This window comes from Manacus candei, unplaced genomic scaffold, assembly GCF_025592945.1.
Source record: "Manacus candei isolate 608988 ecotype Guabito, Panama unplaced genomic scaffold, ASM2559294v1 h1tg000047l, whole genome shotgun sequence".
Classification (NCBI taxonomy): Eukaryota; Metazoa; Chordata; class Aves; order Passeriformes; family Pipridae; genus Manacus; species Manacus candei.
Genome location: NW_026138095.1, coordinates 780,666 through 805,709, shown reverse-complemented (window position 1 = coordinate 805,709; position 25,044 = coordinate 780,666). Strand labels below are relative to the sequence as shown.

The following is a 25,044-nucleotide window of genomic DNA, read 5'->3' as shown; positions in this document are numbered from 1 at the left end:
ATCACCCAATGTGCAGGTCCAGGCTCACCTCCATTGTTGAGCCAGGTGCTTTTTATCAATAAGCAGCGATTCACAAATTTATCTACTGGAGGCTTGTAAATGAACTCGTACTGCCCATTGTCACAGGTCACCCAGTACTTGTAAGGAATGCATTTATCCAGGATCTCTTTCGTGAGGGTTACAGTGCCTTCAATGAGGTATCCATGCTCTCCCAGATTCCTAGGAAACAAAAAACACAGCAAAGGCAGGCATAGGACATGTCAGCTGATCTACAGACTTCCTTTTCCATGCATCACTCCATTTTTAATCAGAATGGTGATTAAACAAGAACAGTTTTAAAGCAGTTTTCCCCACTGTGAAACCCTCTGTAGCAACACCCACCCACGGACACAAAGCCCCAGCCTTGAGGCACCACACTGATCCTGTTCTCCAAAGCTCTCCTGTGCCTGTGTGCCTCGAGGTACTCACTTGGTGCAGGTCATCTCACAGATGTTTTCCTTCCACTTTGCATAGGGAGAAACACCCTCAGCTCTGATGAACACTTTATGGGCCTCGGGGTTCAGTCCGAAGTCTTTGGATAATATTGCATGGAAATACACTGTAACACCCCCCTCACGGCTCACGGGGCTGCAAGAAAGGATCAGAAGGGAAACAGAAAAAATTCTCTTTTTTTTCTTTTAATTGCACAAATCATTATAAACCACAAATCAGATCTGAGCCACCAGCTGACTGGCTGCAAGACTCATAATTTCTGGCAGCAGGTCACTCAGATTGGTGTTAGAGCAGGCCTAGTGCAAAGCCCAGTGCAAACAGAAACACGGGCTCCTAAAGGCAGCAGGAAAGGCTCTGGCCCAGCAGAGCCACCTGGAATGGATGAGCTTTCTCCCTCCTCCAGCTCACACACATTAAAAACCCTCTTCACACCATTAATCTAAAGAGTAATGTGTGTGAAGCACGTGTTGCTCATAAGAGCAAGAAAGAAGAGGGTGATCTTGTTTTTATTCATCAGATGCTCGAGCAGGTTCAAGGACCACCTGTGCCACATCACCTGTGCTGCAGCTCCCACTGAACACTGGCTCTCTTGTGCACGAGCACTTCACCTCAGTTTTAAGGCAATTCTACCTCCACACATCCAAGGTACACCTAACCCCAGTACCTCAGTCCCCCACCTCAGTCTGGAGTCCTCCAGTCCTCCTCACAGCAACTCCTGTCACTGAAGAATGCTGGGGAGCAGCGGGGCTGTTCTCACCTTTCCTTAATCTTTTCCACACGTTTCTGGTTGCTTTGCTCCTTTTTGTTCTTGCAAGTGTCTGCTGCAGCTGCAGCACCAGCACCATCCTTTCTGGCAGCCTCAGCTCCCTTGGTGGGACTGCTCTTCTCACTCACTTGAGGCACTTCCTTACTTGTGCTCTTATTTTTCTGCTTTGTGTTTTCATTCTGCAGCAGAGAGACAGACAATGCCCAGTGAAACAGGAGACCCTGGAAGTGCAACACCTGCTCAGCCAGGTGGGGATACCCAGCACTCACAGCACACCACCAGCTTCATCCTCCTGGAAACACTGATCCCTCACTGAGGGAAGCTGCTGGTTAAGGAAAGCAGTGCACAGCGGAAGAGGAATCCAACCCCAACACACTGCCAAGCAGTCAGGCCAGTGAGCCCCAGGTGCCAGAGGATGGGGCATAAAGAAAGTGAAAGAGAACCCACAGCAACTTCCAGCTCACCAGGCCTGTGTGTGAGCAGAGCACAAACACCCACAAAGGACAAGGATCCCCTTTCCTGAGGAGATTCAAGAGCCCCCTGGAGAGGAGACACCTCCCAGCTCCCAGGGGCAACTGAGCGACCCCTCAGTGAGAGCAGGGCTGGCACTAACACCCAGGAGAGCAGGGCTGCAATGAGAACCCCCCCAGAGTGCTCCCCTTGTCCCTGGGCTCGTGCTCCTCAGCTCCACTGACAGCACAGACGAGTCCCAGCTGGAAAGGGAAGCTTGGCCCAACTCCATGGAATACTCACCAGAGAGTTCTCTCCCACCTTGCCAGTGTTCCCCTTCTGCCTGGGGTCCTGTTTGTTCTTCCCAGCCTGTGGGCTCTGGGCCACAGGTGAGGTCTTAGTGTCCGGTTTCCTCTTGGGCTCCTGGGCAGGAGGCAGCCCAGGGGCAGCACTTGCTCCCTGCCCTGCTGAGGCCACGTTCTTACTGCTGCCCTGGGACTGGGAACCTGCTCTGGTTTCTGGAAGCTGGCCAGGGGCACGACTGCCCTGCTCCACGTTAGCCCTGATAGTTTCTCCGTGCTCTGTGGTTCTTCCATCCCCCAGACTGTCCCTTGGGGCTGCAGAGCTGGGAGCTGGGGCAGCCTCGCTGGCGGTGCCGCTCTGCTTTGGTGGGGTCAGCACATCTGCTTCCAGGCTGGCAGGTTCCTTCCCCGGGTGAGCCAACGCCCCATCGCCTTCAGCTGTGCCTCCACTGGCATCAGCAAGTACATCAGCACCGGGTTTTGCTGCCTCACTGCCGGGGGGTTGGATTTCTTGTGGAAAAACACATGTATCAGGCAATTCTGTGGTTTGAGCTGGGGCTGTGCTTAGAGGTGGCAGAGAGTCCTGTTCCCCGGAGCTAGAAGGACATTTCTTTACTTTATTCCTCTTCTTTTTCTATTAAAAAAAAAAAAACAAAAAACAAACAGAAACAAACACCACAATGTCTGTTTATTCATTGCCAAAGAGAAATTCTTTGTCACTTCCTCCACTGCAGCAAGTGCCGACATCTTCCTGCAACGCTGGGTAAACAGAGAGCGACCAGGAAGAGGAGGGACAAGCTTGTGAAATGCTAATAACTCTCGGGAATTCTGCAGTTTTAATATTCAAGCCTTGCTCAGCAGGAGCACGGGGCAGTGCTGCAGTGAACTGTGTGCTGTTTCCCCAGCAGCACAGGCAGTGCTGGGGGAGCTGCAGGCCCAGCACAGCAACGTCAGCAAACACAGCACAGCTCCCTGGAGGAACCCGGGCAGCAGCTCCCCGGCGTGGCCACAGGGATCTGCAGGATGCAGCCCAGCCCCAGAGAGGAGAGCAACAAGTCACAGCTGCTCCTCAGCACCGACCAAGAGCCTCACCTTCCTCTGTGATGTCCCAGCAGAGTCACCAGCCCCACACTGAGCCGTGGGCTGTGAGCTGTCACTTGGAGCTGTCACATCCTCCGGCAGCAGCGAGGATCCCTCTTCCCCCTCCTGTGTTTCAGCAGGGGGAGGAGCCCCACCTGCAGAGCATTCAGGTGTGGTGTCTGAGGGGTTGATCAGAGCCCTTGCATTATCCATCAGCAATTCTCCCTCTGCCTCCTTTTTTTCAGTGGTGGAAGAAGGCCTGGCAGCACCTTCTCCCTTCACCTCTGATCCTGCATCAGGGACTGGAGAGAGCTGCACCTCTCTTCTCTCTGCAGTGGAGGTAAAGTTCATTGTTAAACTAGAGACTCACCCCCCAACGGGGTCACAGAATGGGTTGGAAGGGACCTTAAAGCTCATCTTGTTCTACCCCCTGCCATGGGCAGGGACACCTTCCACTAGACCAAGTTGCTCCAAGCCCATGGATGGGGAGACAATAAAAAAAAAAAAGTAACACTCATGGGTTCAGTTTAGAAAGACAGTTTAATAGGAGAGAAAAGGAAAGGAAAATTATGATAACTAGAGAATATAGCAAGTGATGCACAGGGTGGTTGCTCACCACCCACTGACTGATGCCCAGACAGTCCCTGAGCAGTGGCTGTCACCCCCCCAGCCAAATCCCCACAGTTTTTTCTTCAGCACAATGTCCTGTGGTCTGGAACATCCCTTTGGGCATTGGGGTCGCCTGTCCTGGCTGTGCCCCCTCCCAGCTTCTCGAGCCCCCCAGCCTCTTGCTGGCCAGGCAGTGTGAGAGGCTGAGAAGTCCTTGGCTCAGTGTAAGCACCACTCAGCAGCAGCAGAGCCAGCAGGGTGTTATCAGCAGGATTCTCATCCTGAACCCAAACACAGCTCTGTAGCAGCTCCTTGGAAGAAAACTAACTCTGTCCCAGCCAAAGTCAGGATGGGAACACAGAGGAGCTGTTTTGTTGCACCCTGTTCCACAGCTCCCACCAGCAGTGCCACCACTCCCCCTGCACAGCCTCCTGCCCCCGCCCCAAGGCCCTGCCAGCAGCAGAATAATTAAGGAACCACAGCACTGAGGTCCTGCTCCAACCCTGCCCCTCCTCTGGACACGCTGCCTGTCCAGCACTCACAGACCCCCAGGACGAGCAGTGACAGGACACTGGCTCCTCTCAGCTGTCACAGCCTTCTGGGCTGGCTGTGTGACCACTCCCACACAGCTGAGTCCTTTCCAGGAAGGCAGGGGAAACTCCCTTTTAATCTTCATAATCTTATCTAGTCCTTAAAAAACCTGTGAAAAGGCAGCTCAGGGTCAAGTCAGGCAGAAGAGCAGATCTCTGCCTTCTGCAGGGGTTCCACAGGCTCCCCTGCACAGCCTCTACCCCAGTTCTGAGTGCAAAAGCTTTGAATCTCAGCTGCTTTTGATGTCCTTCCTACAGCATTTCAGAGCTGCAGACCCCAGGTTTGTCACCCTGCCACGATGGACTGCAGAGGGATTTGCCAAGAACTGTCCAATCAGCACTGCACTCTTAAGATACCACTTCTTTCTATCAACAAACCAAAAGCCATTCTGGTGGCCCAGGACATTCTGCCTTAAACAAATAAAGGATTAGGAAATATTTTCCCCACCATAACAGTGCTGTGTACTTAATTCTGTCACTGTTCAGAAAGGCAGAATTAGTGTTCTAAACATAATAACAAGATGCAAGTAGGATACTCTGGTTCAGGAGGGACTCAACCAGTCTTTGTAACACAAAAACCAGTCCCAGTCATTGGCAAAACAGAAATTAGTTCAACACTGGACACCTGTGTGTGGAGGCTGTGTGTAGGATATGCCAGCAGCTGACTCACTTCTCCGTCCCCTATCAGTCACTGCAAAGTGAGAAAAACTGTCTCTGGTCAGGAATGCAAGGGGAGTTCGGGATGAGAGTTTGGGATGAGAGCTGTGTAATGCCCCGGGCAGAGCAGAGCCCAGAGCCACACAGGCAGCTGGGATGAAAAGCACCGGGACACCGTCAGCCTCTGGTCACTGTGCAGCCCCAGCTCACCCCACACCTCCTACCTGGGTCCTGGTCCCCAGGGACGGCGCCGGGAGCCAGGCTGGCCCCACACTTGCTGCAAGAGCCGGTCGGGCCATCCCCAGAAGCGAAGTGACACACTTGGCACTGCATGTTCCTGGTCGCAGGCCCTGCGGGGACCTTGGGAGCCACGAGGGGAGAGAAGGGGACAGGGCAGAGAGAGAGATACCGACATTAAAGTGTGATAATGGAACTTTGTCACATCACCCTCAGCCTGGCTCCGTTTTATCATCTGGAAACAACCTGTGACACCGGAGAGCGTGGGGAGGTGGGAACCACAGACGCATTAAAAATAATTAAGTACAAACAGCAGCTCCCCCTGCGCTGAGGCCTCGTGCAACGAACGGACCTGGGTCACACCGCGCTCCCTGCCCGGAGCCCTGCGCGGGGCTGCGCCCGCCGGGCTGGGCTCGGTCCGGTTCCCCTGGGCAGGGTCGGGGGTCGGGCAGCAGGAACCGTCTCCCCCTGGGCTGGGCTCGGTCGGGTCCCCGTGGGCAGCGTCGGGAGCCGGGTCCCCCCGGGCAGGGTCGGACAGCCGGAGCCGTGTCCCCCGGGGTGGGCAGGGTCGGGGGTCCCGGTCGGGGGTTCCAGGCTGGGCAGGGTCGGGGGTCCCGGTCGCGGTCCCAGCCCGAGCTCCCCCCGGCCCCGCCCGGGGCGGAGCTGCCTCCTGGGCGGGGCCTGTATGCAAATGAGGCGCACGCAGCCCGCGGATAGGCGGCTCTCCCGCCTCTTCCCGGGCTATATGCAAATGACCCCGCGGATGGGCCAATGGCGCGGCGAGGTGCCCCGCGGTATGCAAATGAGGCCCGTTATGTACCGCGGGGGGCGGGGCCGCCCTCGCTCCCGGGGGCACCGGCGGGGGCGGGGCCGGCGGTACGGGGGGGGGGGGCACGGCGGGGAGGGGGCACGGCGGGGAGGGGAGGGGGCGTCCCGGTGAACGGGGCCGAGAGAGCAGGACGGGAGTGTCCGGGGACGGCCGGGCGCACCGGGGGATCGGGGCGCACAGGGAGGACTCCGGGGGCATCGGGGCGCACCGGGGGATCGGGGCGCACCGGGGGGACTCCGGGCGCACCGGGGGAATCGGCGCACAGCAGGGGGGCTCCGGGCGCACCGGGAGGCTGCAGCGCAGCCCGGAGACCGCAGCGCCGCCCTCCCCGGACCCCCAAGTCCCCCGACCCCGCGCCGCCCGCACCGGAGCCCCCCGCAAGCCCAGGCCTGGTGCCCACCTCGTCCCGTCCTGTCACCCGCTGGCACCGGCAGCGCAACTCACCGAGGGGCCGGGGACCGGGCACCGGCACCTGCAGCGCCCGCTCGGCCGCCCCGGGCCGCCGCCTCCCGCCCGGCGAAGTTTCGTTTCTCCGCCGAGCCGCCAAGTTTCGTTTCTGGCACGTCACGGTCCCCGCCCGGCCCTGGGCGACCCGGCCAATCCCTTCTCCGGCCACCTCCCGCGGGCGGCTCCCGACGGGGTCCCGCCCCGTCCCGTCCCCCCATCCCGCCGGGGCCTTGGGGGGGTCGCGGTGCCCGAGCGTGGAGGGGCCGCCGGGTACCCACTGGCACCCCACGGGAACCCACCCGGCACCTCCTGAGCACCGGCAAAGAGCCGCTGCCGGCGGGAGGGAGCGGGTGCTGCTCGCCGGGGCCGTCGGGGCAGCCCCGGTGGGACGGGCCTGGAGCTCAGCCCCTTCTCTGCGTTTCCCGCAGCCCCCAAATCCCCGGCGGAGCCCCACTTTTCCTGCTTTGGGCTGGTGGGGTACAGATACACCAACCCCCCACTCCTGCAGTCCGCAGGCGGCTGGAGCAGGGCTGGGGGCCATGGGGGCAAGTGTGTTGCAGGAAAGCAGATCATGCTGGATCCGACAATCAAAAGTCAAAAGTGGATCCAACAGTAAAAAGTGGGGATGCAGCTGTTGCTGCATCCCGGATACAACGAGGACCAAGCTGAAGACGGGCTCCCAGCACACCTGATCTCCACTAGCGTTCACACGGGTTTGAACACACGCGCTATTCCCACACAATCGGCCCTTTTGACCCCCATATTCCTATTTTCCCGCTCCCAGCATCACCGGGGTGCAGCAGGGAACTCACCGCCCAGCGCTGCTCCGCTGCAGGAATGAACACCCCACGGCACGACCTGCCGGCCCTGGCAGCCGTGTGGCTCCTCAGCTCCTCTGCTGCTCTTGCAAAACCTGCAACACGCCCCTGGCAGGAGGAACTGCGCCGGAGTGTGCCCTCGGGCTCGGATCATCCGGGCAGCCGAGTTTGGTTTCAGTTTCTTTTCCTTGGAGTGCTCAGCAGCGCCCAGAAGGGAATTTCCCCATCCCACACAAAAGAAAAAGCTTTCCCCCAGAAACACAGAGATCACGCTGACTCATTAGCAATTCCTGATTTATTACACCCTCCCTGCTGGGTGCCAGCGGAGGGCTGCTCAGGAAAATTCAACTCCCGACCCTGCCCAGCCCCACCGGGCTGCTGTAACAGGCTGCACCCCAAGGGGACAGCCCGGCCCTGCCCCCGGGCAGCGCTTGGCACAACACCCACAAACGAGGGATCAGTCCCGGATGTTTTGCTGAGCTGTCACATGCCCTCGGGCTGGAGGGCAGCGCCAGCAGCCCTGAAACTCTCTGAGGAGAGCACGCCGTCGGTGTGCCCCAGAACATGAAAAATGTCCAGAATTAAAACAGTGGATTAAAAAAAGACAGCAGCTCTGTGAAGGAGGGACAGCTTTGCACTGATCACCGGGACAGGGAATGGTTTTGTCCCACTGATCCCTTCCAGGGAGTGCCTGCCCTCGGCCTGTGGAGGAGGCGAGGTGCCAGAGCCCCATGGGGCTGGGGGCAGGTGTGGGACCAGCAGACCCATGGTCCCAGTGCTCACCTCAGCCTGTGTGGGGTTGGGCTGGTGCTGCTCTGCCCTCCCTGGTGTGGGACATGGGGACAGTCCATCCCCAGCTGCCCAGGAGCTGGGCAGGGGCAGGCGGCTCCCGCAGAGGGTGTTGATGTCACTGGGGTGTCACAGGACATTCAACCCCAGCACAAATGGTGACTCCTCACTCACTGGATGAGCCCCGAGCTCTCGGTGGTGCTGGTGAAGGGGTCAGTCCTGCTGTCCCACAGCTCTGCTCCTCTGCACCGCTCTGGGCCAGGAAGGGGAGGAGCAAATTAAGGCCAGACTTTTGTCCTGCTTTTAGCTGGGACAGAGTTAGTTTTCTTCCAAGGAGCTGCTACAGAGTCATGTTTGGGTTCAGGATGAGAATCCTGCTGATAACACCCTGCTGGCTCTACTGCTGCTGAGTGGTGCTTACACTAAGCCAAGGACTTCTCAGCCTCTCACACTGCCTGGCCAGCAAGAGGCTGGGGGGCTCAAGAAGCTGGGAGGGGGCACAGCCAGGACAGGCGACCCCAATGCCCAAAGGGATGTTCCAGACCACAGGACATTGTGCTGAAGAAAAAACTGTGGGGATTTGGCTGGGGGGGTGACAGCCACTGCTCAGGGACTGTCTGGGCATCAGTCAGTGGGTGAGCAACCACCCTGTGCATCACTTGCTTGCTATATTCTCTAGTTATTATCATAATTTTCCTTTCCTTTTTCTGTCCTATAAACTGTCTTTATCTCAACCCACAAGTTTAACCTCTTTTCTGATTGTCTCCCCATCTCTCTGTGGGAGGAGCGAAGAAGGGCTGTGTGGTGTTGAGCTGCTGTTGGGTTAAACCACGACAGCTCACGTGAATCCCCGAGGCTGAGGTGACCAGCTCACCTTCCCAGCAGCCAGGTCCCTGCAGCCCCCCCACTGCTGCTTTGGGGCTCGACAAAGGTCAGACCCCCAGGTTCATCCTCCAGAGCCCCACTCACCAGCATCCTGAGAGAGCACCAGGGGCAGCCCAGAGCCTCACCTGCCTCCTCCCGGCTGGGGAAATGCTGGAATCCTTCTAAGTCGGCGGACAGGAGGACTTGGAGAACAGGGTCCTGAGGGCAGAGAAACTTGGGCTGGGGGAGCACTGGCAAATTCCTGCCCCTCCAGAGCTAAGCCCCCAGCCAGCCCAGAGCAGAGGATCCAGCCCTTCTCACCACCCACATCCTGCAGCCTCCACCTCTGTGGAAGGTGCTGAGATGATAAAGGTGCTACCAGAGGAGAGGCCAGCACAGACCATGGGGGAAGGCAGCTGGGCTGAGCCCATCGACAGGGACCCTCCCCAGGCTGTAGGGGAGAGGCAGCAGGGTCTGGGATGGGGCAGCAGAGCCTGGGATGGGGTGGCCAAGGTCCCACACACCTTCAGGCCACAGAAAGCCAGTGAGAGGCCGTGCTTGTGCAGCTCCTGCAGCAGCTCTGCCAGCCCCACCACCACCGTGTAATCAATGCTGCTGATGTGGCAACAGTCCAGGATGACGGAGCGTGGTGGAGATGCTGCTGGAAGAGCATAAGGTCACATCCCTGATGAGTCCAGAAATGGCCAGCCCAGGGGTCACAGCCCTCAGAGCCAGGGCCGGGGCTGGCAGGGGTGGGACCATACCTGCCAGAGCACGGCTGCACACCGTGTCCCGGAGGCACTCGATGGCTGGGAAGTGCAGGCTGCTCCCCGGCTGCACGAGGAGCACGTCCCCCTCCGACACCTGCACAGACCCCCGTGCAGGGGGACAAGTCACTGGGAACTCAGGGCTGTGACCTTCCCGGGGGGGACAACTGCCCGTGTCACTCACTGTCCTCCTGGATGAAGGGGGACACACAGGAGCCTTCATCCCTCAGGGAAAGCCCCTCCTGCCCACACCCAGAGTCAGCAGGACAGGGAGAGCAATGCCTCCCCATCCTGCTCTCCAGTCCTGGGAGATTCCCTTCCTTGTGCTCCTTTAAAGAGGTCCCTGTGCTGCGCCCATGGCAGGCTGATGACACGGGAGAGGGCACGAACAGGACAGAAGCATCCTGCACCCCAACACCTCACTGCCCTCATGAACCCCCTCCCAGATCCCTGGCGATCACTGTGGCCTTGCCACACCCAAGGGGAGGTGTGAAGCCCACCTTTATTGGGGGCCTGGCAATGGAGTAGAGCAGGAGAATCCCTGAGACCAGCACCCCAGCCACAATTCCATACTGGACCTCCCAGAAGCAGAGCAGGAACGTCACGCAGAGGGGCACAAGGTCCAGCCCTGCAAGAGAGGCAGCCCAGGCTCAGCTTTGGTTTGTCCCGGTGCCACAGGGCCCTCAGTGACAGTGCCTGCTCTGCAGGCAGAGCTGGGCTGCACCAGGGGATCAGCCTGTGCCCTCACTCTTAACCCGCCAGAGCGTCCTGAAGATCCCCACGTCGAACATGGGCAGCACGGCCGAGATGATGACGGCGGCCAGGGCCGCCTTGGGGATGTAGTAGAAGAGCGAGGTGAGGTAGGCCAGTGAGAGCAGGACCAGGGCACCTGTGGGACGGGGGGAGCCCCTGAGCCATGGGGTCCCTGATGCCCAGGGCTCCCAGGCAGGGGGGCCTGCAGAGCAGCCCACGGCAGGGTCAGGGCCCTACCTGTGACGAGCCCTCCCGCAGGGGTGCAGACCCCTGACTGCGCGTTCACCGCCGTCCTGAAAGGCAAAGCAACATGTTCTAGGCTGTGAGGGGGTCAGGGGGGCCAGGGGCTGCCCCACCCACTGCCCAGACCCCCCACCCAGGAAAATCACTGACCCTGCCGGACCCCACCAGGGAGAAACACAAGCAAGAAACACGAGTGGCTCCCAGGCTGCAGCGGGACTGCAGAGCACTGAGACAGGAGAGAAGGTGGCCATGGGACACACGCACAGCCTGGCCACCAAGGTGGGCTGCTGGGACCAGGACATAAGCTCAGAGACCCACTGGGGTCTGCACAATCTTCCACCCAAGATCTTGCAGAGCCCCCTCACCCCACAGGCCCAAGTGAGTGTCCTGTGGGCTGGGGCCTGTCCCCCCTCCTGCTACCCACCGGCCAAAGCTGCCTGTGATGGGATACGACGAGACGAAGGAGCCCAGGATGTTGGCAACACCTGAGGAGGGAAAGGAGAGGGGCTGGGGAGGCACCGCCAGAGCCATGAGCTGGGTCTGTGTCCCCATCAGCACCTCCTCCAACCCCAGTACCAGAGGCTGGATCAGAGCCTATCCCGCTGTGCAAGTGTGACTCAGACTGCTCTGGAAATTCCTGTGGGAACAGCTTTGGTGGGGGCAGCATGCAAGGTAAGAAAGGGAAATCTTCAGGGAGAGATAGGACTGCTGAGATGGGATCTGGTGTAGCTCAGGAGCTCTGGGATACACGGTAGCACTGAAGCCAGACCCCCACCCCTGAACTGCTCCACAGCAGTGTCTTACCCAGAGCCAGCAGCTCCTGGTTGGGGTCAATCCTGTAACCATTCTGCGAGGCTGAAAGGAGATACCGGCATCAGCCCGAGACTGCCACAGGCACAACCCGCCACGCACACGGTGTGGGGCCAGCACTGACTGGGACAGTGTGGGCCCTGTCCTGGCACCCCTCAGGCACAGGAGCACCCTGAGACAACACCCACCTCCTGGGCCAACTTCAGCTGTGCTCCCTGCGGGACCCCTCCTGCCAGCCCACACGATGGAACGGGCTCGGCACAGGCAGATCTGTACCCCTCAGTGCCCTCATGAGAAGAGCACCTTCCCCAGCACCCCGAGCCCCTGGGGAGACCCTTCCCCAGCACCCTGAGCCCCTGGGGAGACCCCTCCCCAGCACCCCGAGCCCCTGTGGGACCCCCCACGAGCGCAGGGCAGGACCCTGGTGCAGCCGTACCAAAAGCCTTGGCAATGGCGATGGTCTCCAGCAGGCCCATGAGCGGGACCACGGCCAGCCCGACCCCCATGTCCTGGGAGGGAAGGGTACGGTGAGGGAGGGCCGGGAGTGGCCTCATCCCGCTGTGCAGGGACCCAGCACACGCAGGAGGGAGCAGAGCAGCCCAAGGGGAGCTTGGCCTCCACCAGCCACCCCAGCACTCACCTCCACCATGCTCGGGAAGGGGACGGTGCCGTTGGGTGCTGCCAGGGAGAAGCGTGGCAGCCGGAAGGCAGGGAGGCCCCGGGGGATGCTGCCCGTGAGCGTGAGGGGCTGGGAGCCCATCACCTGGAAGGAGTAAGCAACCAGGCCAGCAAACAGGACGACGAGGGCGTTGCGTGCTGCAGAGGAGAGAGCAACCCTGGAAACCCGCCCAGAGCCCAGGACAGCAGGAGGGATGGCTGGAGATGGGTATCTGAGCTGCCAAGGACTTCCAAGCCTTAGGAAGGGGTATGCATAGTGGCAGGACCACCCTTAGGACTTTGTCCTCCCCGACTCATTTCCCATGTCTCGGCTCCTGCCAACCTGGGCTTTACCAGTTTTGGGTTGTCTCTTCCTTGTCCCGAAGTGAGAAGCCCCCGGGAGGGATGGCTGGGGGAGGGGAGGGGGCAGGGGGTGGCTGGCACACCTGTGGCAGAGATCCAGACGATCCGGCAGCTGATCCTGGCAGCCAGCGGCTCCGCAGAGGCAGCTTGGGGCAGGCGGCTCCTCATGGCCCGGAGCGCTGCCAGCGCGGCCAGGCAGGCCAGCCCCAGCACAGCGTCCCCAGCCCTGCAACAGCCACATCAGAGCCAGCCCAAACACGCTCTGGGGCACAGGAAGAGCCCCCCCAGAGCCCCGCCACAGGGGGGTTGTGTCACAGTGCTGGGCAGGGACCGAGAAATCAGTCCAAGGTGTGACCATAGAGATGAGGAGCGAAGTGGCAGAGCCTGAGACCCCACAGCTGCAGGGGAGGGAGTGGGGAAGGTGCCGACCTGGTCTCCCCGATCCTCCGCAGCGTCTCATACACCTGCAGGAAAAACTGCCGCGGGATCCCCTGCAGCCCCAGGATGTTCTGTGCAGGAAGACAAAGCCTGGTGACAGCCTGGTGACAGCCCAGCTCAGCCCCAGCTGCCGGGTGCCTCAGCCCCTGGAGCCGCGCCGTCCCCCACGACCGCAGCCATTGGCCAACAGCAGCCTGCCAGCTGCTGGCAGAGGCTCTGATTTGGGGTAACCACAAAGGAAGTGTGGCAGCCCCAGCAGAGCCGCACGGCCTCAGGTCCCTGAGAGGCCAGTGAGGAGCTGAGGGGCTGCAAAAAACCCCCTGCAGCTCCCATCACTGCAAACCCACCGTGCCAGAGATCACCCAGCACCCCCTGCCAGTGACCAAATCAAATGTCCTGGTTTTACTTCTGTCCTGGATGTCACCAGCTGGTCACAAGCAAAGGGTGTGTTTGGCTTGGTCTGCTCAGAGCAGAGCTCTCAGGGACCCAGCAGAACTGCTGGCAGGGGGTCTCATGACCCCTTTGGGGCTCCTTCCTCTGGTACCAAGTACATCACCCAGCCTGGTGCTAAATATCCCAGTTCCACAGCACTAGGAGACAGCTGGTGAGGCATCCAGGGCAGAGTAGATCCTACCTTGATCTGGTTGAAGCTAATGGTGATGGAAGCAGCCGATGTGAACCCTTTAATGACAGGGCAGGAAATGAAATCCAGAAGGAATCCTGTGTGGGATGGGCAGCACTGAGCACACTGCTGGCCCTGGTAGGCACCGAAACCAGTTGTTTGTGTGCACACAGAGCTGTCACAAGCATTAGCAGGATGACCCCAGCATCCTGGAAAGCTGAGAGGAGGAGGGAACAGCTACAGGATGTACAGCAACGTCCTAAAAATACAATGGTGCATGGCAAGAGCATCTCACCGAGGTGCAGGAGCCCCATGGCCAGCTGGATGCAGCCAGAGAGGAAGGCGAGCAGGACGGCATAGACAGGCTCGTGGAACGCATACGAGGAGACGAGCAGGGACATGATGGCCGTGGGACCCAGCGTCACGTCCTTGGCAGTGCCCAGGAAGAAGTAGACGAAGCAGCCCATGAAGGAGGAATAGAGGCCATACTGCAGGGGGGCAGAAGGGGCACTGGCACAACGCTGGGAGCTGGGAGAGGCCAGAAACCTCCCGGCGAGGAGGGCTGGGCTGATCTCGGGTCACTCCAGGGCACTTGGCACACACAGGGCGTCAGGAGCTTCCTGCCCGGAAAACGGGCGACTGCAAAGGATCGGCCCTTGGTCGCCCAGCCCAGCCCAGCCCAGCCCTGCCCGCCACGCTGCAGGCGGCTCGGGGAGTGGGGGGTCCCCGCGCCCCCAGTCAGAGGCAGCTCAGGGAGAGAGCGTTCCAGGCCACCCTGGCCACGGGCAGCTCAGGGAGCGGGGGCTCCCCGGCTCCCAGCACCAGTCCCGGCACCCACCTGCAGCGGCAGCCCGGCCAGCTCGGCGTAGGCCAGCGCCTGCGGCACGGCCGTGAGCCCCACGGCCAGCCCGGCCAGCAGGTCCAGCGGCAGCCAGGCCCGGCAGTACCGCGGCAGCCAGCGCAGCACCGGCAGCGCCGGGCAGCGGGACCCCGGCATGGCGGGGACAGTCCGGCCCGGTGGGGACAGCCCGGCCCGGCGGGGACAGCCCGGCACGGCGGGGACGGCCCGGCACGGCGGGGACGGCCCGGCACGGCGGGGACAGCCCGGCCCGGGCACCCGCGGCCGCAGCTCCGCTCCCGGGCGGCCGGGGCGGGACCCCCGCGGGGCCGGGGCCGGCCGTGCCAGCCCGCTCCGCCCGCGGGGCCCGTGGCTCCGCCCGGGCCGGATCTGAGCGGCCGGGGCCGCCTCATGTGACCGGGGTGAGGAGGAGCCGCCTTTCCCCGGTGCCGGTGCCGGTGCCGGTGCCGGTGCCATGCGGCCCTGGGCGCTGGCGCTGCTGCTCGGAGCGCTCCGGAGCGGCGCGGCCCCGGCCCCGGCCCGCAACGTGCTGCTGCTCCTGGGTGAGTGCGGCCGCCGGCCCGGCCGAGCCCCGGAGCCGGTTCCGGGTCCGCGCCCGTCGCCCCCAGCCCGGGAACCCCCTGCCTGGGCCACCCCGCGCGTCCCGCTGCATCCCCTCTGCCGGGACGGTCCCCGCAGCACCGGCCCCAGCCCGGGTCACCCGCAGCCCGGGGATGCTGTCGGTGTCATTCGCGTCCCCCGGGCTTTGCCCCCGCGCCTGGTCAGGGACGCGCCCCGGGCTCACCCCGCACCCCTCCCGCCGCAGCCGATGACGGGGGCTTCGAGAGCGGCGCCTACAACAACTCGGCTATCCAGACGCCCAACCTGGACGCGCTGGCCCGGCGTGGTGTGGTCTTCCAGAACGCCTTCACCTCCGTCAGCAGCTGCTCCCCGAGCCGGGCCAGCATCCTGACCGGCTTACCACAGGTAGGGGCACCGCCAGCCCCCGGCACTCCTGTGGCACAGTCCCAGGACGGGGTGACCCCCACTGTCTGCTGGCCCACCCTCTTCCCAGCCCCCAGGACCTGCTTCCCCCGCTCACACACTGAGAGCACGGCTGGATGTGTTTTGGGGCCGGGCTGGCAGCCCGTGTCCAACCGTGCTGTGTCCCCTCACCTGCAGCACCAGAACGGGATGTACGGGCTGCACCAGGACGTGCACCACTTCAACTCCTTCGACGGCGTGCGGAGCCTGCCCCACCTGCTCAGCCAAGGAGGTGTCCGGACAGGTAGGGAGCCAAAGGCAAGGGACAGGGGAAGGGAAACCCCCCCTTGGTGCACCAAACCCCAGTGAGCAAGAGAGCTTGATGGCTAAACTGCCCGTGAGCCAGGGAACACCCCCTGGACCCATGCCTGTCCCCCAGGGAGGAGACAGTGGTAGCCATGTCCCCCCATTCCCCTGCTGCTCCTGGCACACCACTTGTCTCTGTTCATGCAGGGATAATTGGGAAGAAGCATGTTGGGCCAGAGGCTGTGTACCCCTTCGACTTTGCCTACACAGAGGAGAACAGTTCAGTCCTGCAGGTTGGGAGAAATATCACCCGGATCAAAGCGCTCGTCCGGCGGTTCCTGCAGAGCCAGGACGAGAGGTGAGACGGCCTCCACATCCCAGTTGGTCTGGGTCACCCCATATCCAGAAGCCCAGACTAGGTGGGAGTCCTCCTGCCAGCCCCAGCTCGTCCCAGCAGAGGGTCTCAGGGGGTGTGGGCAGCCTTTGCTCTACCACCTCCACCCTTTCCATCCCTAGGCCTTTCTTCCTCTACGTCGCCTTCCATGACCCCCATCGCTGCGGGCACTCCCAGCCCCAGTACGGGGCCTTTTGTGAGAAATTTGGCAATGGAGAGAGTGGGATGGGCTGGATCCCTGACTGGAAGCCACAGATTTACCACCCAGAGCAAGTGCAGGTGGGAACCTGTGCGTCTGCATGGGGCTGTGTGGGGCCCTGTGGGGGCTGCATGTGACGGCAGCCTCTGATGGAGCCAGGGCTGGCCCCCACCTCGTCACTGCCAGCAGCATTACAGGCAAGAGCTGGTGAGGGCCACCGTGGTGGACCTGTGACCTCTGTCTCCGTGGTGGCCATGTGCCACTCTCCCCTTCTCCGTTTAGGTCCCCCCCTTTGTTCCTGACACGCCGGCTGCCCGGGCCGACCTGGCTGCCCAGTACACAACCATCGGGCGCATGGACCAAGGTAGGAGCCGCAGGGCCAGGCTGGCACTGGTGAGTGCTGCAGACCCTCCTGCCCCCCTCAGCTCTGCCCCTCCGTCCGCAGGGATCGGGCTGGTCCTGGAGGAGCTGCGGCGTGCCGGCTTCCACAACAGCACCCTGGTGATCTACACCTCCGACAACGGCATCCCCTTCCCCAGCGGCAGGACCAACCTCTACCGCTCGGGCACCGCCGAGCCGCTGCTCCTCTCGTCCCCTGAGCACCCCCAGCGCTGGGGGCAGGTCAGCCAGGCCTTCGCCACCCTCCTGGGTAAGAGCCCGTGCCTGCAGAGCTGGGCCCGGGGGCTGTGGGCTGCTCCCCACACCAAAACCCAGGGTCTTGTCCCAGGGGCAGCCCTTGCATGGGAGAGGAGGGAGGACAGAACAGGGTCCCCTGTGGGACAGCATCCCAGGGCTCAGCTCTGCAGCTCCTCCCAGGAGCAGCCACAGCCCATGCAGCTGCAGACCCAAGGGACGTCTCTGCCTCTCTCCAGGTTGTTTCCTCCCACGGTGCCAGTCCCTCCTCTCACCCTTCTCTTCCCCTCCAGATCTGACGCCGACCATTTTGGACTGGTTCTCCATCCCCTACCCCTCTTACAGCATCTTTGGCACAAAGCAGGTGCAGCTCACTGGAAAGTCTCTCCTGCCAGCACTGGAGTCAGAGCAGTCCTGGGCCACCGCCTTCAGCAGCCAGAGCCACCACGAGGTGACCATGTACTACCCCATGCGAGCCATCCAGCACCGGCAGTTCCGCCTCATCCACAACCTCAACTACAAGATGCCCTTTCCCATCGACCAGGACTTTTACGTCTCACCCACTTTCCAAGACCTGCTCAACCGTACCAGGGCTGGGCAGCCAACCCACTGGAACAAGACCCTGCACCAGTACTACTACCGGGACCGCTGGGAGCTCTTTGACTGCAGCCGCGACCCCACCGAGAGCCAGAACCTGGCCCCCGACCCCCGCTACGCCGACGTCCTCCAGCTGCTCCGGGTGCAGCTCCTCAAGTGGCAGTGGGACACGGGGGACCCCTGGGTGTGTGCCCCCGATGCTGTCCTGGAGGAGAAGCTGAGCCCCCAGTGCCGGCCACTGCACAACGAGCTGTGAGCGTCACCTCTGCCGCCGTCCCCACTGCTCCAACGAGGGGGTGGAGCGGGATCACGGACAGACAGTCCCTAATCCCTGGGTGACACCACGAGGCTCTGCTCTCTGTATCACCCACACCACCTGGCCCCAGAGCACTCAGGGACCCTGGTGCCTTTCCTCTCAGCCAGAGGAGCCGTAGGGCCAAGCTGGAGGACAGGGCTCCATTTCTCCCTGGAGCTGAGCATGTCCCTGCAACAGCCCCTGGCTTGGAGCCAGCAGGACAACAGGACAAGGGGCTCTGTGGTGCAGCCAGGGGGCCCCCAATGCTCTGGGAAACGGGGTGAAGCCTGTGAGGGGCACAGGCAGCCCTGCTGGAGACCTCCAGGCAGGGAGGGAATCAGGGTGTCCCAACCAGGGGCACAGGGCTGAGCCACAGTTCAGGACCAGCAGGGGCAGAGGGGACACGGGCACAGCCTGGGGCTGCTCCCAGCAAACAGCAGCTTTATTCATAGCACTGCTCACTCCCCCCCTGCACATCCCCCTCCCCAAAACCACAGCCAGGAGACTCCCCACAGGCCCCCCACAGGTTACCAGTCCCCCACAGAAACAGGTTTGCTGTCTCACAAGGCACTTGGGTCTTTTTTTCCCTGATTTGAGGATGATGTTTTCCCTGTCCCCGGGGGTTGTGCAAGTCCCCCCCTCCCCGTGCCAGTCCAGTGCACACACCTCCATCACCTCATGGCAGCTGAAGTCCAGGAGCTGTGTGGTGTAGGAAGAGCAGTGGCAGCTCTGGGTTGTCAAGGGATGGGATGGATTCAGCCACAGAGCCAGGGGGAGCAGCGTGGCCTCTCCCTGTGACCAGTAGTAGCTCAGGACCAAGAGATCACAAACTGCTCCCACATTGGCAGTGACACAGGGACTCTCAGCACCTGAGGGGCAGAGGGAAGGGTTGGCAGCAGGCAGAGCCAGCTGGGAAGGAGCCTGGGAGGTGTCAGAGCCGAGGGAGGTGTCCTGTCCCCATACAGAACCACAGCCTGGCATGGTCCCGATCCCACAGAGCCCCTGAGAAGGGCATCCACGGCAGGCAGCCCCAGGAGCAAAGCTGTGCTGCTGCTCCTCTCAGAGCTCCAGCCCCATCATCACACAGCCTTTCCTTCCTCCGTCTCTCCATCCTCACTCCTGTCGTGGTCTAATCCTGCCCATCCCCAGAGCAGTGACCCAGCCTGTGCTGACAGAGCTGGTGCTGTGCCATGGCTGGGGCCAGACCTCGCCAGCCCCTCAGCTGTGTCCTGTCCCTTCCCAGCCACCACCCCCTCCCGGGGGGACACAAGCACTCACCTGGGTGTCACTGCGGTAGGAGAAGTCACTCACAATGGCACCGTTGGCCAGGACTTGCTGGGGAGGGCTGGAGACCCCCAGCACAGTCACAGCCTCCAGCAGGACCCCGTCGAGGTGGGGGCTCCCCCGCAGCAGCTGGCTGAGCACGGCACCCTGGGGGACAGCAGGGATGTCACCGTGTGCTCCCGGGTCACAGCCACCCCACGGGCACACAGGGCTGCCCTGGTGCCCTGCTCCTCGTGCTGCCCCTCTGCCAGGCACTGAGCCCAGGGGGCCAGAGAGCATCCACAGTGCAAGGAGAGCAGCCTCTCCCCCTCCTAGGGGGCATCCTGAGGGGATGCTGACCCCACCAGCTGCTCAGTCTGGCACTGTTGGCACCACAGAGCTCTGCTCCAGGGCACAGTGCTGCCTGTGACCACATGTGCCCCAGGGCCAGCAGGACTCCCCTGCCCAGATGCCCCCTCACTCACGTGCGTGGCCAGGAAGAGGATCTCGGTGTAGTCCCCCCTCTCAAAGGTCTCCCAGCTCTCCCCATCATCCCAGAACAGGTCTCCCCTGGCGAAGCCGTCTGGGGTCAGTGCCACGACCAGGGCCATGCCCCTCCTGCGGGACTGGGCAGTGCTGAAGGCGGGTTCCTGGGGCGTGGGAGAGGGCACAGCTCAGGGCACTGCCGGAGCCACGTCCCCCGGAGAGTGCAGCCACGGCTCCCTCAGCACTGTCTGCTCTGCGGTGACGGCACTGCCACCACCCTAGGCTGGCCAGGCAGGTCACCACGGTGTCACCACGGAGCAGAGGGACTCACCTGCAGGGGCAGGATGTGCCCTGCACGGACATGGACATTGATGGTGTCCAGGGGTGCTGGCAGGAGGATCCACTGCCCTTTGCTGTGGATGGTGGAGTCCTACGTGGTGACAGAGAGGGAAGAGCAGGCACAGGGTGCTGTGTGGCCAAGGGGGCCAGCACTGCGGCCCTTAGATGGCCATGAGTGAAGGCAGGCGAGGTACAGGACCCACACACAGCCCCAAGGGGCCTGTACCAGCAGTGGGATGCAGGAATGCACACGGGGTCCCACAGCAAAGCCCCCCCAGTCCCACGACACAGCAGGGAGCACCCACCCCTGCCAGGCTGTACCACGTCCCCGCCGGGAAGTAGCCGCTGACTTTGGTCTGTCCTGCCTCCAGCACGGGGGTGACGAGCAGCCCCCCGCCCCACAGGAGCTGGCGGTCCACGGCCCAGGTGTTGGGGTCTGTGGGGAACCTGGAGGAGGGAAGGGCAGCGCCAGGGAGACCCCACACCCACCTCCCCCTGAGCCCGGCGGGACGGCGCCCACCGGCCCCGGCTGGGCCAGCACTCACTCGAGGAAGAGGGGCCGTGCCACCGTCTCCCCGGTGGTGTGAGCCCGGTGGAAGAGGGTGTAGAGGAAGGGCAGGAGGGAGTAGCGGAGGCGCAGGGCGTTCCTCATGGCAGCCTGGGCGGCCGGGCTGAAGGTGTAGGGCTCCTGTGGCTGCGGGGCAGAGACCCGAGGGGGACGCTCAGACCACACAGGGAGGAAGGGCGGGTGCATTTCTCGGGTGCAGGATGGACTCTCCCAGCCCAGGCCCAGCACCGAGGGCACGTGGCACTGCAGCTGCACCAGCCACCTTCCCATGCACACTCGCTCATCCCAGAGCCCCCCTGCCCGGCAGGGTGAGGGCTCCCGGGGCTCACCCGGGTGCCGTGGTCGTTGTGGTTCCTCATGAAGGGGTAGAAGGCGCCCAGCTGTGTCCAGCGCACGCACAGCTCCTCGGACGTGTCGCCCGCGAAGCCGCAGATGTCGGCACCCACCAGCGGCACCCCGAACAGGTTGAAGAGCAGCACCTCTGTGGAGGGGGCACAGCGGGCGCTGAGGTGCTGGGGGGACAGAGCCTGTGGAGAAGCCCCCGGCTGCAGGGGCAGCACAGGAGGGAAGCAGGGCTGGATGTGCCCCAAGTGCCCCACAGCCTACCTGGTATGGAGTAGTAGAGCTGCTCCCAGTTGCTGCCGACGTCCCCTGTCCAGTGCCCGGCGTAGCGCCCGTGCCCAGCGAATGTGGAGCGTGAGATGACGAAGGGGCGCTTGCCCCGGACCCTCAGCAGTGCACTGAGGGCAGAGCAGGGTCTGCTCAGCACCGCCCAGACAGGGAAGGGGCTCAGCAGCTCCCACGGCACACTGTTTGTTACACACCAAACCCTCCCTCCCTGCTCAGTGCCTTCCCTGTGCCCACACTGCCCACGCTGGGGCTCTCTGCCAGCTCTGGCATCCCCTGGGATGTGCAGGAGCCCAGCAGGAGCCCCAGGCTTACTTGTGGGAGGCGATGGCCTCGGTGAGCCCGTACAGGCTGTGCAGGTTGTAGTGGGAGGACAGGAACTGCTGGCTGGAGGCACAGATGGTCCCGGCCCGCAGGCGCCCCCCGAACACGCCTGCACCAGGCGGGCGGGGGCAAGGGCGAGGTCAGAGCCCACCCAGCTGGGACCGGAGCGTCCTCCGGGATCCTCCCAGCGTCCCCACGGCCCCGGGAAGGGCTGGAACCCACTCCCATACCTGGCACGTAGGGGGGCTGCTCCAGGTTGTTTTGGGGGCAGCCATCCTGGGAGCCCTCCACGAAGTTCGACGGCTCATTCATGTCCTGGGGAGGGAAAGGACGGGATGCCCTCCCTGCCACACTGGGGCCCAGCAGAGGTGCAGGGAGGGAGCCAGGGAGCCATAGCCAGTAGCTCTGCCAGGGCCACTCACAAGCCACATGCCATCAAAGGGCACTTGGTCGTGGAAGTCCTTCACCATGTCATGCCACCACTCGTGAGTCTCCGGATTGGTGAAGTCTGGGAAGACGGTTGGGCCTGGCCAGACCTGCGGGAGGGAGGCAGCAGTGGGCAGAGCCCTCCACCCCACATACCACCCTGCCTTCCATCACAGCCACCCCCTGAGCATTTCCCTCTGGCCCTTGGGGTCCTGCTCCCATGGCCCTGCTCGACCCCCCTCCTGCAGGGCTCAGGCTGCTCCCACACACACCTTCCCGACCAGGGGCTGTCCTGTGGCATTTCGGATGAACACCCCTCTCTTCAGTCCCTCGTCGTAGGGCTTGTAGGTGCCAGGGGGTCCCGAGCTGCTGATCCCAGCATCCTGGCAGGGCACAGAGCCGGGGCTTCACCAGCAAGGGCAGGGAAGGGCCAGCCCTGCCTTCCTCAGAGGAAGCTCCATCACTGCCCTTGGGGCAGCTGCAGCCCCAGTGCCGGCCCACCCGTGTGGGTGTCACTCACCACGATCATGATGTACCTCAGCCCGCAGCGGTGGAAGTCCTGCACCATCTCCGGGTAGTCCTTAAAGCTTTTCTTGTTGAAGGTGAAATCCCTCTTGGCATCTGCGTAATCCAGGTCATTCCACTGCACATCCTGTGAATGGTGACACGGGTGGAGCAGGGACTCCTGCACAGTGCCACGGGACCCCTGCCCACAGGGGTTCCCATCAACCCCCCCCCCCGTGGCCGCTGTTGGACAGAGGCTCCGGGGACTAGCCCAGACCTACCAGGGGGAAGCGGGCTGCTGTCATGTTGGCCACGACCTGCCGAGTGATGTCGGTGGAGGAGTAGCCCCAGCGGCAGAGGTGGAAGCCCAGGCCCCAGTACGGGGGCATGAAGGGGAACCCTGGAAGCCAGAGGGTGGGTGCTGGCAGGGATGGCCCAGCATCACGCTGCCTCACAGCCCCACTCTGCCACGCCAGCTCTGCCACACTGCTCACAGCACCCACACCCCCACTTGTGGCTCGCCCGTACCGACGACATCCAGGTACTGCCGCACCACACTCTTGGGGTCGGGGCCCAGGAAGATGTAGAAGTCCAGGATCCCGCCCGTCGTGCGCCAGGTCAGGGCCGGGCTGGGCTGCAGGAGCACGTCTGGGGAAGCACAAGTGCCAGAGGAAGAAGCAGCTGAGGACAGAGATGGGGCTGAGCCCTCGCCCCGGCACCTCCACGGGACTCACCCATCGCGTTGCTGTTCAGCAGAAAGACCCCGTGGGCTGAACCGTCGTCCTCCATCACCAGGTAGAAAGGGTGGGAGCCGTAGAGGTTGACCTGGGGCTGGAGAGCAGAGCATGGTGTGGTGCCAGCAAGGCTCTGCCAGAGACCCCAGCACCCACCCACCCCTCGCCTCCAGCCAAGAGCACCATCACGGCTTGGGGTGCAAACCCAGGGCCTGTGGCCCCAAACACTGCTGAGTCAGAGCAAGAGCCCAGGAGTGCCGGGAAGGAACAGCTCCTGAGCAGCACAGAGCCCCAGGGGACAAAGCCTGGCATGGGGACAAGGGTCCCATGGGCTTGCCTGGGGTTGAGGCCAGGTCCCAGAGCTGAACCAGCACAGGCACCTCTCCACAGCCCGAGACTAGATGTGAGAGGCCGTGGGGCCACCTTCACAAGGCCAGATGAGCATCTCCCCTCCCCTCAGCCCCGCTCCATACTGCAGGCGCCATGTCCCGGTTCCAGAGGGTGACCCTGGTCCATGTTGTGTTGAGGATCAGCGGTGTCAGGTGCTCCCCCAGCCCAGAAATGAAATGGGAGGGCAGGGAGGTGGAGATCTGCAGGAACTGGTCTGCGAAGAAGAGGGGGGCGACGGTGGTGTTCAGCCTGCGGAGAAAGGGAGGCTCTGGCAAACAGCCGGGAGGAGGGAGACACACCGAGCTGCGGGCCCTCAGCACTGGAGAGGGACGCGGATGCTCATCACCATGTGAAACAAAAGTTTCAGCTGAGCTCCGGGATTCCTGGTTCCCTTCTCAGCCACCGAACTGCAGAGGGCGTCAAAGCAAAGCCCGCACAGCCACCGACTGCCGCCCCACTCCTGTCACCAGTGTCCCCTGCCATCACCAGTGTCCCCTGCCACATCCCTGCTCCCAGCCTGTGCCCTGCGGGGCCGCCTGGGGTTCCCCTTCCAGACTGAATCCCTCGGGAAGGCGAGGGGGGCAGGACGGGCACTCACAGGACTCTCCCGCCGCGCTGCCGGCACACGACGAGCCCGAAGGGGTCCTGGTTGATCTGCAGCCCGTAGAGCGTGGAGGGGGCTGCGCCGCCCGCCCGCGGCGTGTCCAGCGGCACCTCATAGCGCTGCCGGGCCGGGTCCCGCAGCTGCGGGGACAGAGCGGGGACAGAGCGGGCTCAGCCCGGGGACAGAGCGGGGACAGGGCGGGCTCAGCGCGGGGACAGAGCGGGGACAGCGCGGGGACAGAGCGGGGACAGCGCGGGGACAGAGCGGGGACAGAGCGGGGACAGAGCGGGGACAGCGCGGGGACAGAGCGGGGACAGAGCGGGGACAGAGCGGGCTCAGAGCGGGCTCAGAGCGGGGACAGAGCGGGGACAGAGCGGGCTCAGCGCGGGGACAGAGCGGGGACAGAGCGGGGACAGGGCGGGCTCAGAGCGGGGACAGAGCGGGGACAGAGCGGGGACAGGGTGGGCCGGCCGCGGAGGGCCCGGGCGGGGTCCGGGGCGCACCGTGAAGCGCAGGCGGGTCGGGGTCTCCAGCGCCAGGTCCAGCCGCAGCTCGTCCACCGCCGCCGGCAGGAATGCGGCGGCCACGCGGCGCAGGCGGGCGGTGAAGCCGCCGGCCGTGGCCGTCAGGTTCTCGGCGCGGTAGCTGCGGTACCCGCGGGGGAAGAAGCACCAGGGCGGGCCGGGGCCGGGCCCGGGGCTGTAGCAGCAGCCCCGCGCCTCGCAGCCCTCCCGGGACAGCAGCCGCTCGGGGCCGCAGTCGAAGCGGCCGCCCGGGGACACCTCGCAGGCGGCGGGCGCGGGGCCGGCCCGGGCCGCGGCGGGGACGAGCAGGGCCAGCAGCGCGGCCGCGACCCCCGCGCACATCGAGGCGGGACCGGCGAGAGCCGGGCGGGGACGGGGACGGGGACGGGGACAGGGACAGGGACCGGGTTGGCACTTCCCCTTCCC

General features: G+C 63.3%; 4 protein-coding genes across 9 annotated transcripts in view; 1 reads left to right on the top strand and 3 right to left on the bottom strand.

Annotated features, from left to right (window-relative positions):
* The window catches only part of RNF213 (ring finger protein 213), a 47,238-nt gene extending 40,652 nt beyond the window's left edge, over nucleotides 1-6,586 (bottom strand). The window contains exons 1-7 of the mRNA XM_051797312.1: nucleotides 6,413-6,586; nucleotides 5,171-5,306; nucleotides 3,103-3,419; nucleotides 2,012-2,644; nucleotides 1,250-1,437; nucleotides 469-627; nucleotides 29-219 (exon numbers count right to left, since the gene is read on the bottom strand). Coding sequence (XP_051653272.1) covers nucleotides 29-219; nucleotides 469-627; nucleotides 1,250-1,437; nucleotides 2,012-2,644; nucleotides 3,103-3,419; nucleotides 5,171-5,279 — 1,597 coding nt within the window. The 5' untranslated portion in view covers nucleotides 5,280-5,306; nucleotides 6,413-6,586. The remainder of the gene's footprint in view (nucleotides 1-28; nucleotides 220-468; nucleotides 628-1,249; nucleotides 1,438-2,011; nucleotides 2,645-3,102; nucleotides 3,420-5,170; nucleotides 5,307-6,412) is intronic.
* Nucleotides 6,587-7,554: 968 nt separating this feature from the next.
* SLC26A11 (solute carrier family 26 member 11) lies at nucleotides 7,555-14,975 on the bottom strand. Of its 3 annotated transcripts, XM_051797363.1 has the most exons (17): nucleotides 14,693-14,913; nucleotides 14,422-14,635; nucleotides 13,879-14,071; nucleotides 13,596-13,681; nucleotides 12,953-13,032; nucleotides 12,607-12,749; nucleotides 12,144-12,319; nucleotides 11,940-12,012; nucleotides 11,498-11,548; nucleotides 11,118-11,178; nucleotides 10,688-10,743; nucleotides 10,446-10,586; nucleotides 10,198-10,325; nucleotides 9,695-9,794; nucleotides 9,455-9,591; nucleotides 9,077-9,149; nucleotides 7,555-8,319 (listed from the first exon to the last, which is right to left on the bottom strand). In XM_051797363.1, exons 1-17 carry the CDS (start codon nucleotides 14,896-14,898, stop codon nucleotides 8,237-8,239), a joined length of 2,001 nt encoding a protein of 666 aa, XP_051653323.1. In that variant the 5' UTR covers nucleotides 14,899-14,913; the 3' UTR covers nucleotides 7,555-8,236. The 3 variants fall into 3 exon arrangements, with proteins under 3 accessions (XP_051653323.1, XP_051653322.1, XP_051653321.1); XM_051797362.1 differs by having other exon boundaries at nucleotides 9,455-9,588; nucleotides 14,422-14,975; XM_051797361.1 differs by having other exon boundaries at nucleotides 14,422-14,913.
* Nucleotides 14,832-18,332, top strand: SGSH (N-sulfoglucosamine sulfohydrolase). Of its 4 annotated transcripts, none has more exons than XM_051797384.1 (9): nucleotides 14,832-14,984; nucleotides 15,248-15,408; nucleotides 15,604-15,709; nucleotides 15,919-16,069; nucleotides 16,228-16,384; nucleotides 16,587-16,668; nucleotides 16,750-16,953; nucleotides 17,283-17,388; nucleotides 17,482-18,332. In XM_051797384.1, the coding sequence occupies exons 1-9, from the start codon at nucleotides 14,897-14,899 to the stop codon at nucleotides 17,753-17,755; spliced, it is 1,329 nt and encodes a 442-aa protein (XP_051653344.1). In that variant the 5' UTR covers nucleotides 14,832-14,896; the 3' UTR covers nucleotides 17,756-18,332. The 4 variants fall into 4 exon arrangements, with proteins under 4 accessions (XP_051653344.1, XP_051653343.1, XP_051653346.1 ...); XM_051797383.1 differs by having other exon boundaries at nucleotides 17,231-17,388; nucleotides 17,482-18,329; XM_051797386.1 differs by having other exon boundaries at nucleotides 17,283-17,521.
* GAA (alpha glucosidase) lies at nucleotides 18,308-25,041 on the bottom strand. Its single transcript, XM_051797343.1, has 19 exons — nucleotides 24,598-25,041; nucleotides 24,089-24,234; nucleotides 23,574-23,739; nucleotides 23,101-23,197; nucleotides 22,895-23,014; nucleotides 22,648-22,766; nucleotides 22,383-22,514; nucleotides 22,135-22,245; nucleotides 21,859-21,972; nucleotides 21,667-21,751; nucleotides 21,428-21,545; nucleotides 21,092-21,225; nucleotides 20,815-20,966; nucleotides 20,463-20,611; nucleotides 20,223-20,364; nucleotides 19,910-20,008; nucleotides 19,578-19,742; nucleotides 19,108-19,260; nucleotides 18,308-18,698 (listed from the first exon to the last, which is right to left on the bottom strand). The coding sequence occupies exons 1-19, from the start codon at nucleotides 24,958-24,960 to the stop codon at nucleotides 18,639-18,641; spliced, it is 2,625 nt and encodes an 874-aa protein (XP_051653303.1). The 5' UTR covers nucleotides 24,961-25,041; the 3' UTR covers nucleotides 18,308-18,638.
* Nucleotides 25,042-25,044: the final 3 nt, after the last annotated feature.

Bases quoted from the DNA above. Each gene is read 5' to 3' on its own strand.
- SGSH (XM_051797385.1), top strand. From the start codon at position 14,897: ATGCGGCCCTGGGCGCTGGCGCTGCTGCTCGGAGCGCTCCGGAGCGGC. The intron at 14,985-15,247 runs GTGAGTGCGGCC...CTCCCGCCGCAG, and splicing joins CAACGTGCTGCTGCTCCTGG to CCGATGACGGGGGCTTCGAG. The intron at 16,385-16,586 runs GTGGGAACCTGT...TTCTCCGTTTAG, and splicing joins ACCACCCAGAGCAAGTGCAG to GTCCCCCCCTTTGTTCCTGA.
- SLC26A11 (XM_051797361.1), bottom strand. From the start codon at position 14,898: ATGGCACCGGCACCGGCACCGGCACCGGCACCGGGGAAAGGCGGCTCC. The intron at 14,072-14,421 runs GTGGGTGCCGGG...GCCCCCCTGCAG, and splicing joins TGGCCGGGCTGCCGCTGCAG to TATGGCCTCTATTCCTCCTT. The intron at 9,150-9,454 runs GTGTGTGGGACC...CTCTGCCCTCAG, and splicing joins TGGCTTTCTGTGGCCTGAAG to GACCCTGTTCTCCAAGTCCT.
- GAA (XM_051797343.1), bottom strand. From the start codon at position 24,960: ATGTGCGCGGGGGTCGCGGCCGCGCTGCTGGCCCTGCTCGTCCCCGCC. The intron at 23,015-23,100 runs GTGAGTCCCGTG...GTGCTTCCCCAG, and splicing joins GCTGAACAGCAACGCGATGG to ACGTGCTCCTGCAGCCCAGC. The intron at 21,752-21,858 runs GTGAGTGGCCCT...TTCCCTCCCCAG, and splicing joins CCTTTGATGGCATGTGGCTT to GACATGAATGAGCCGTCGAA.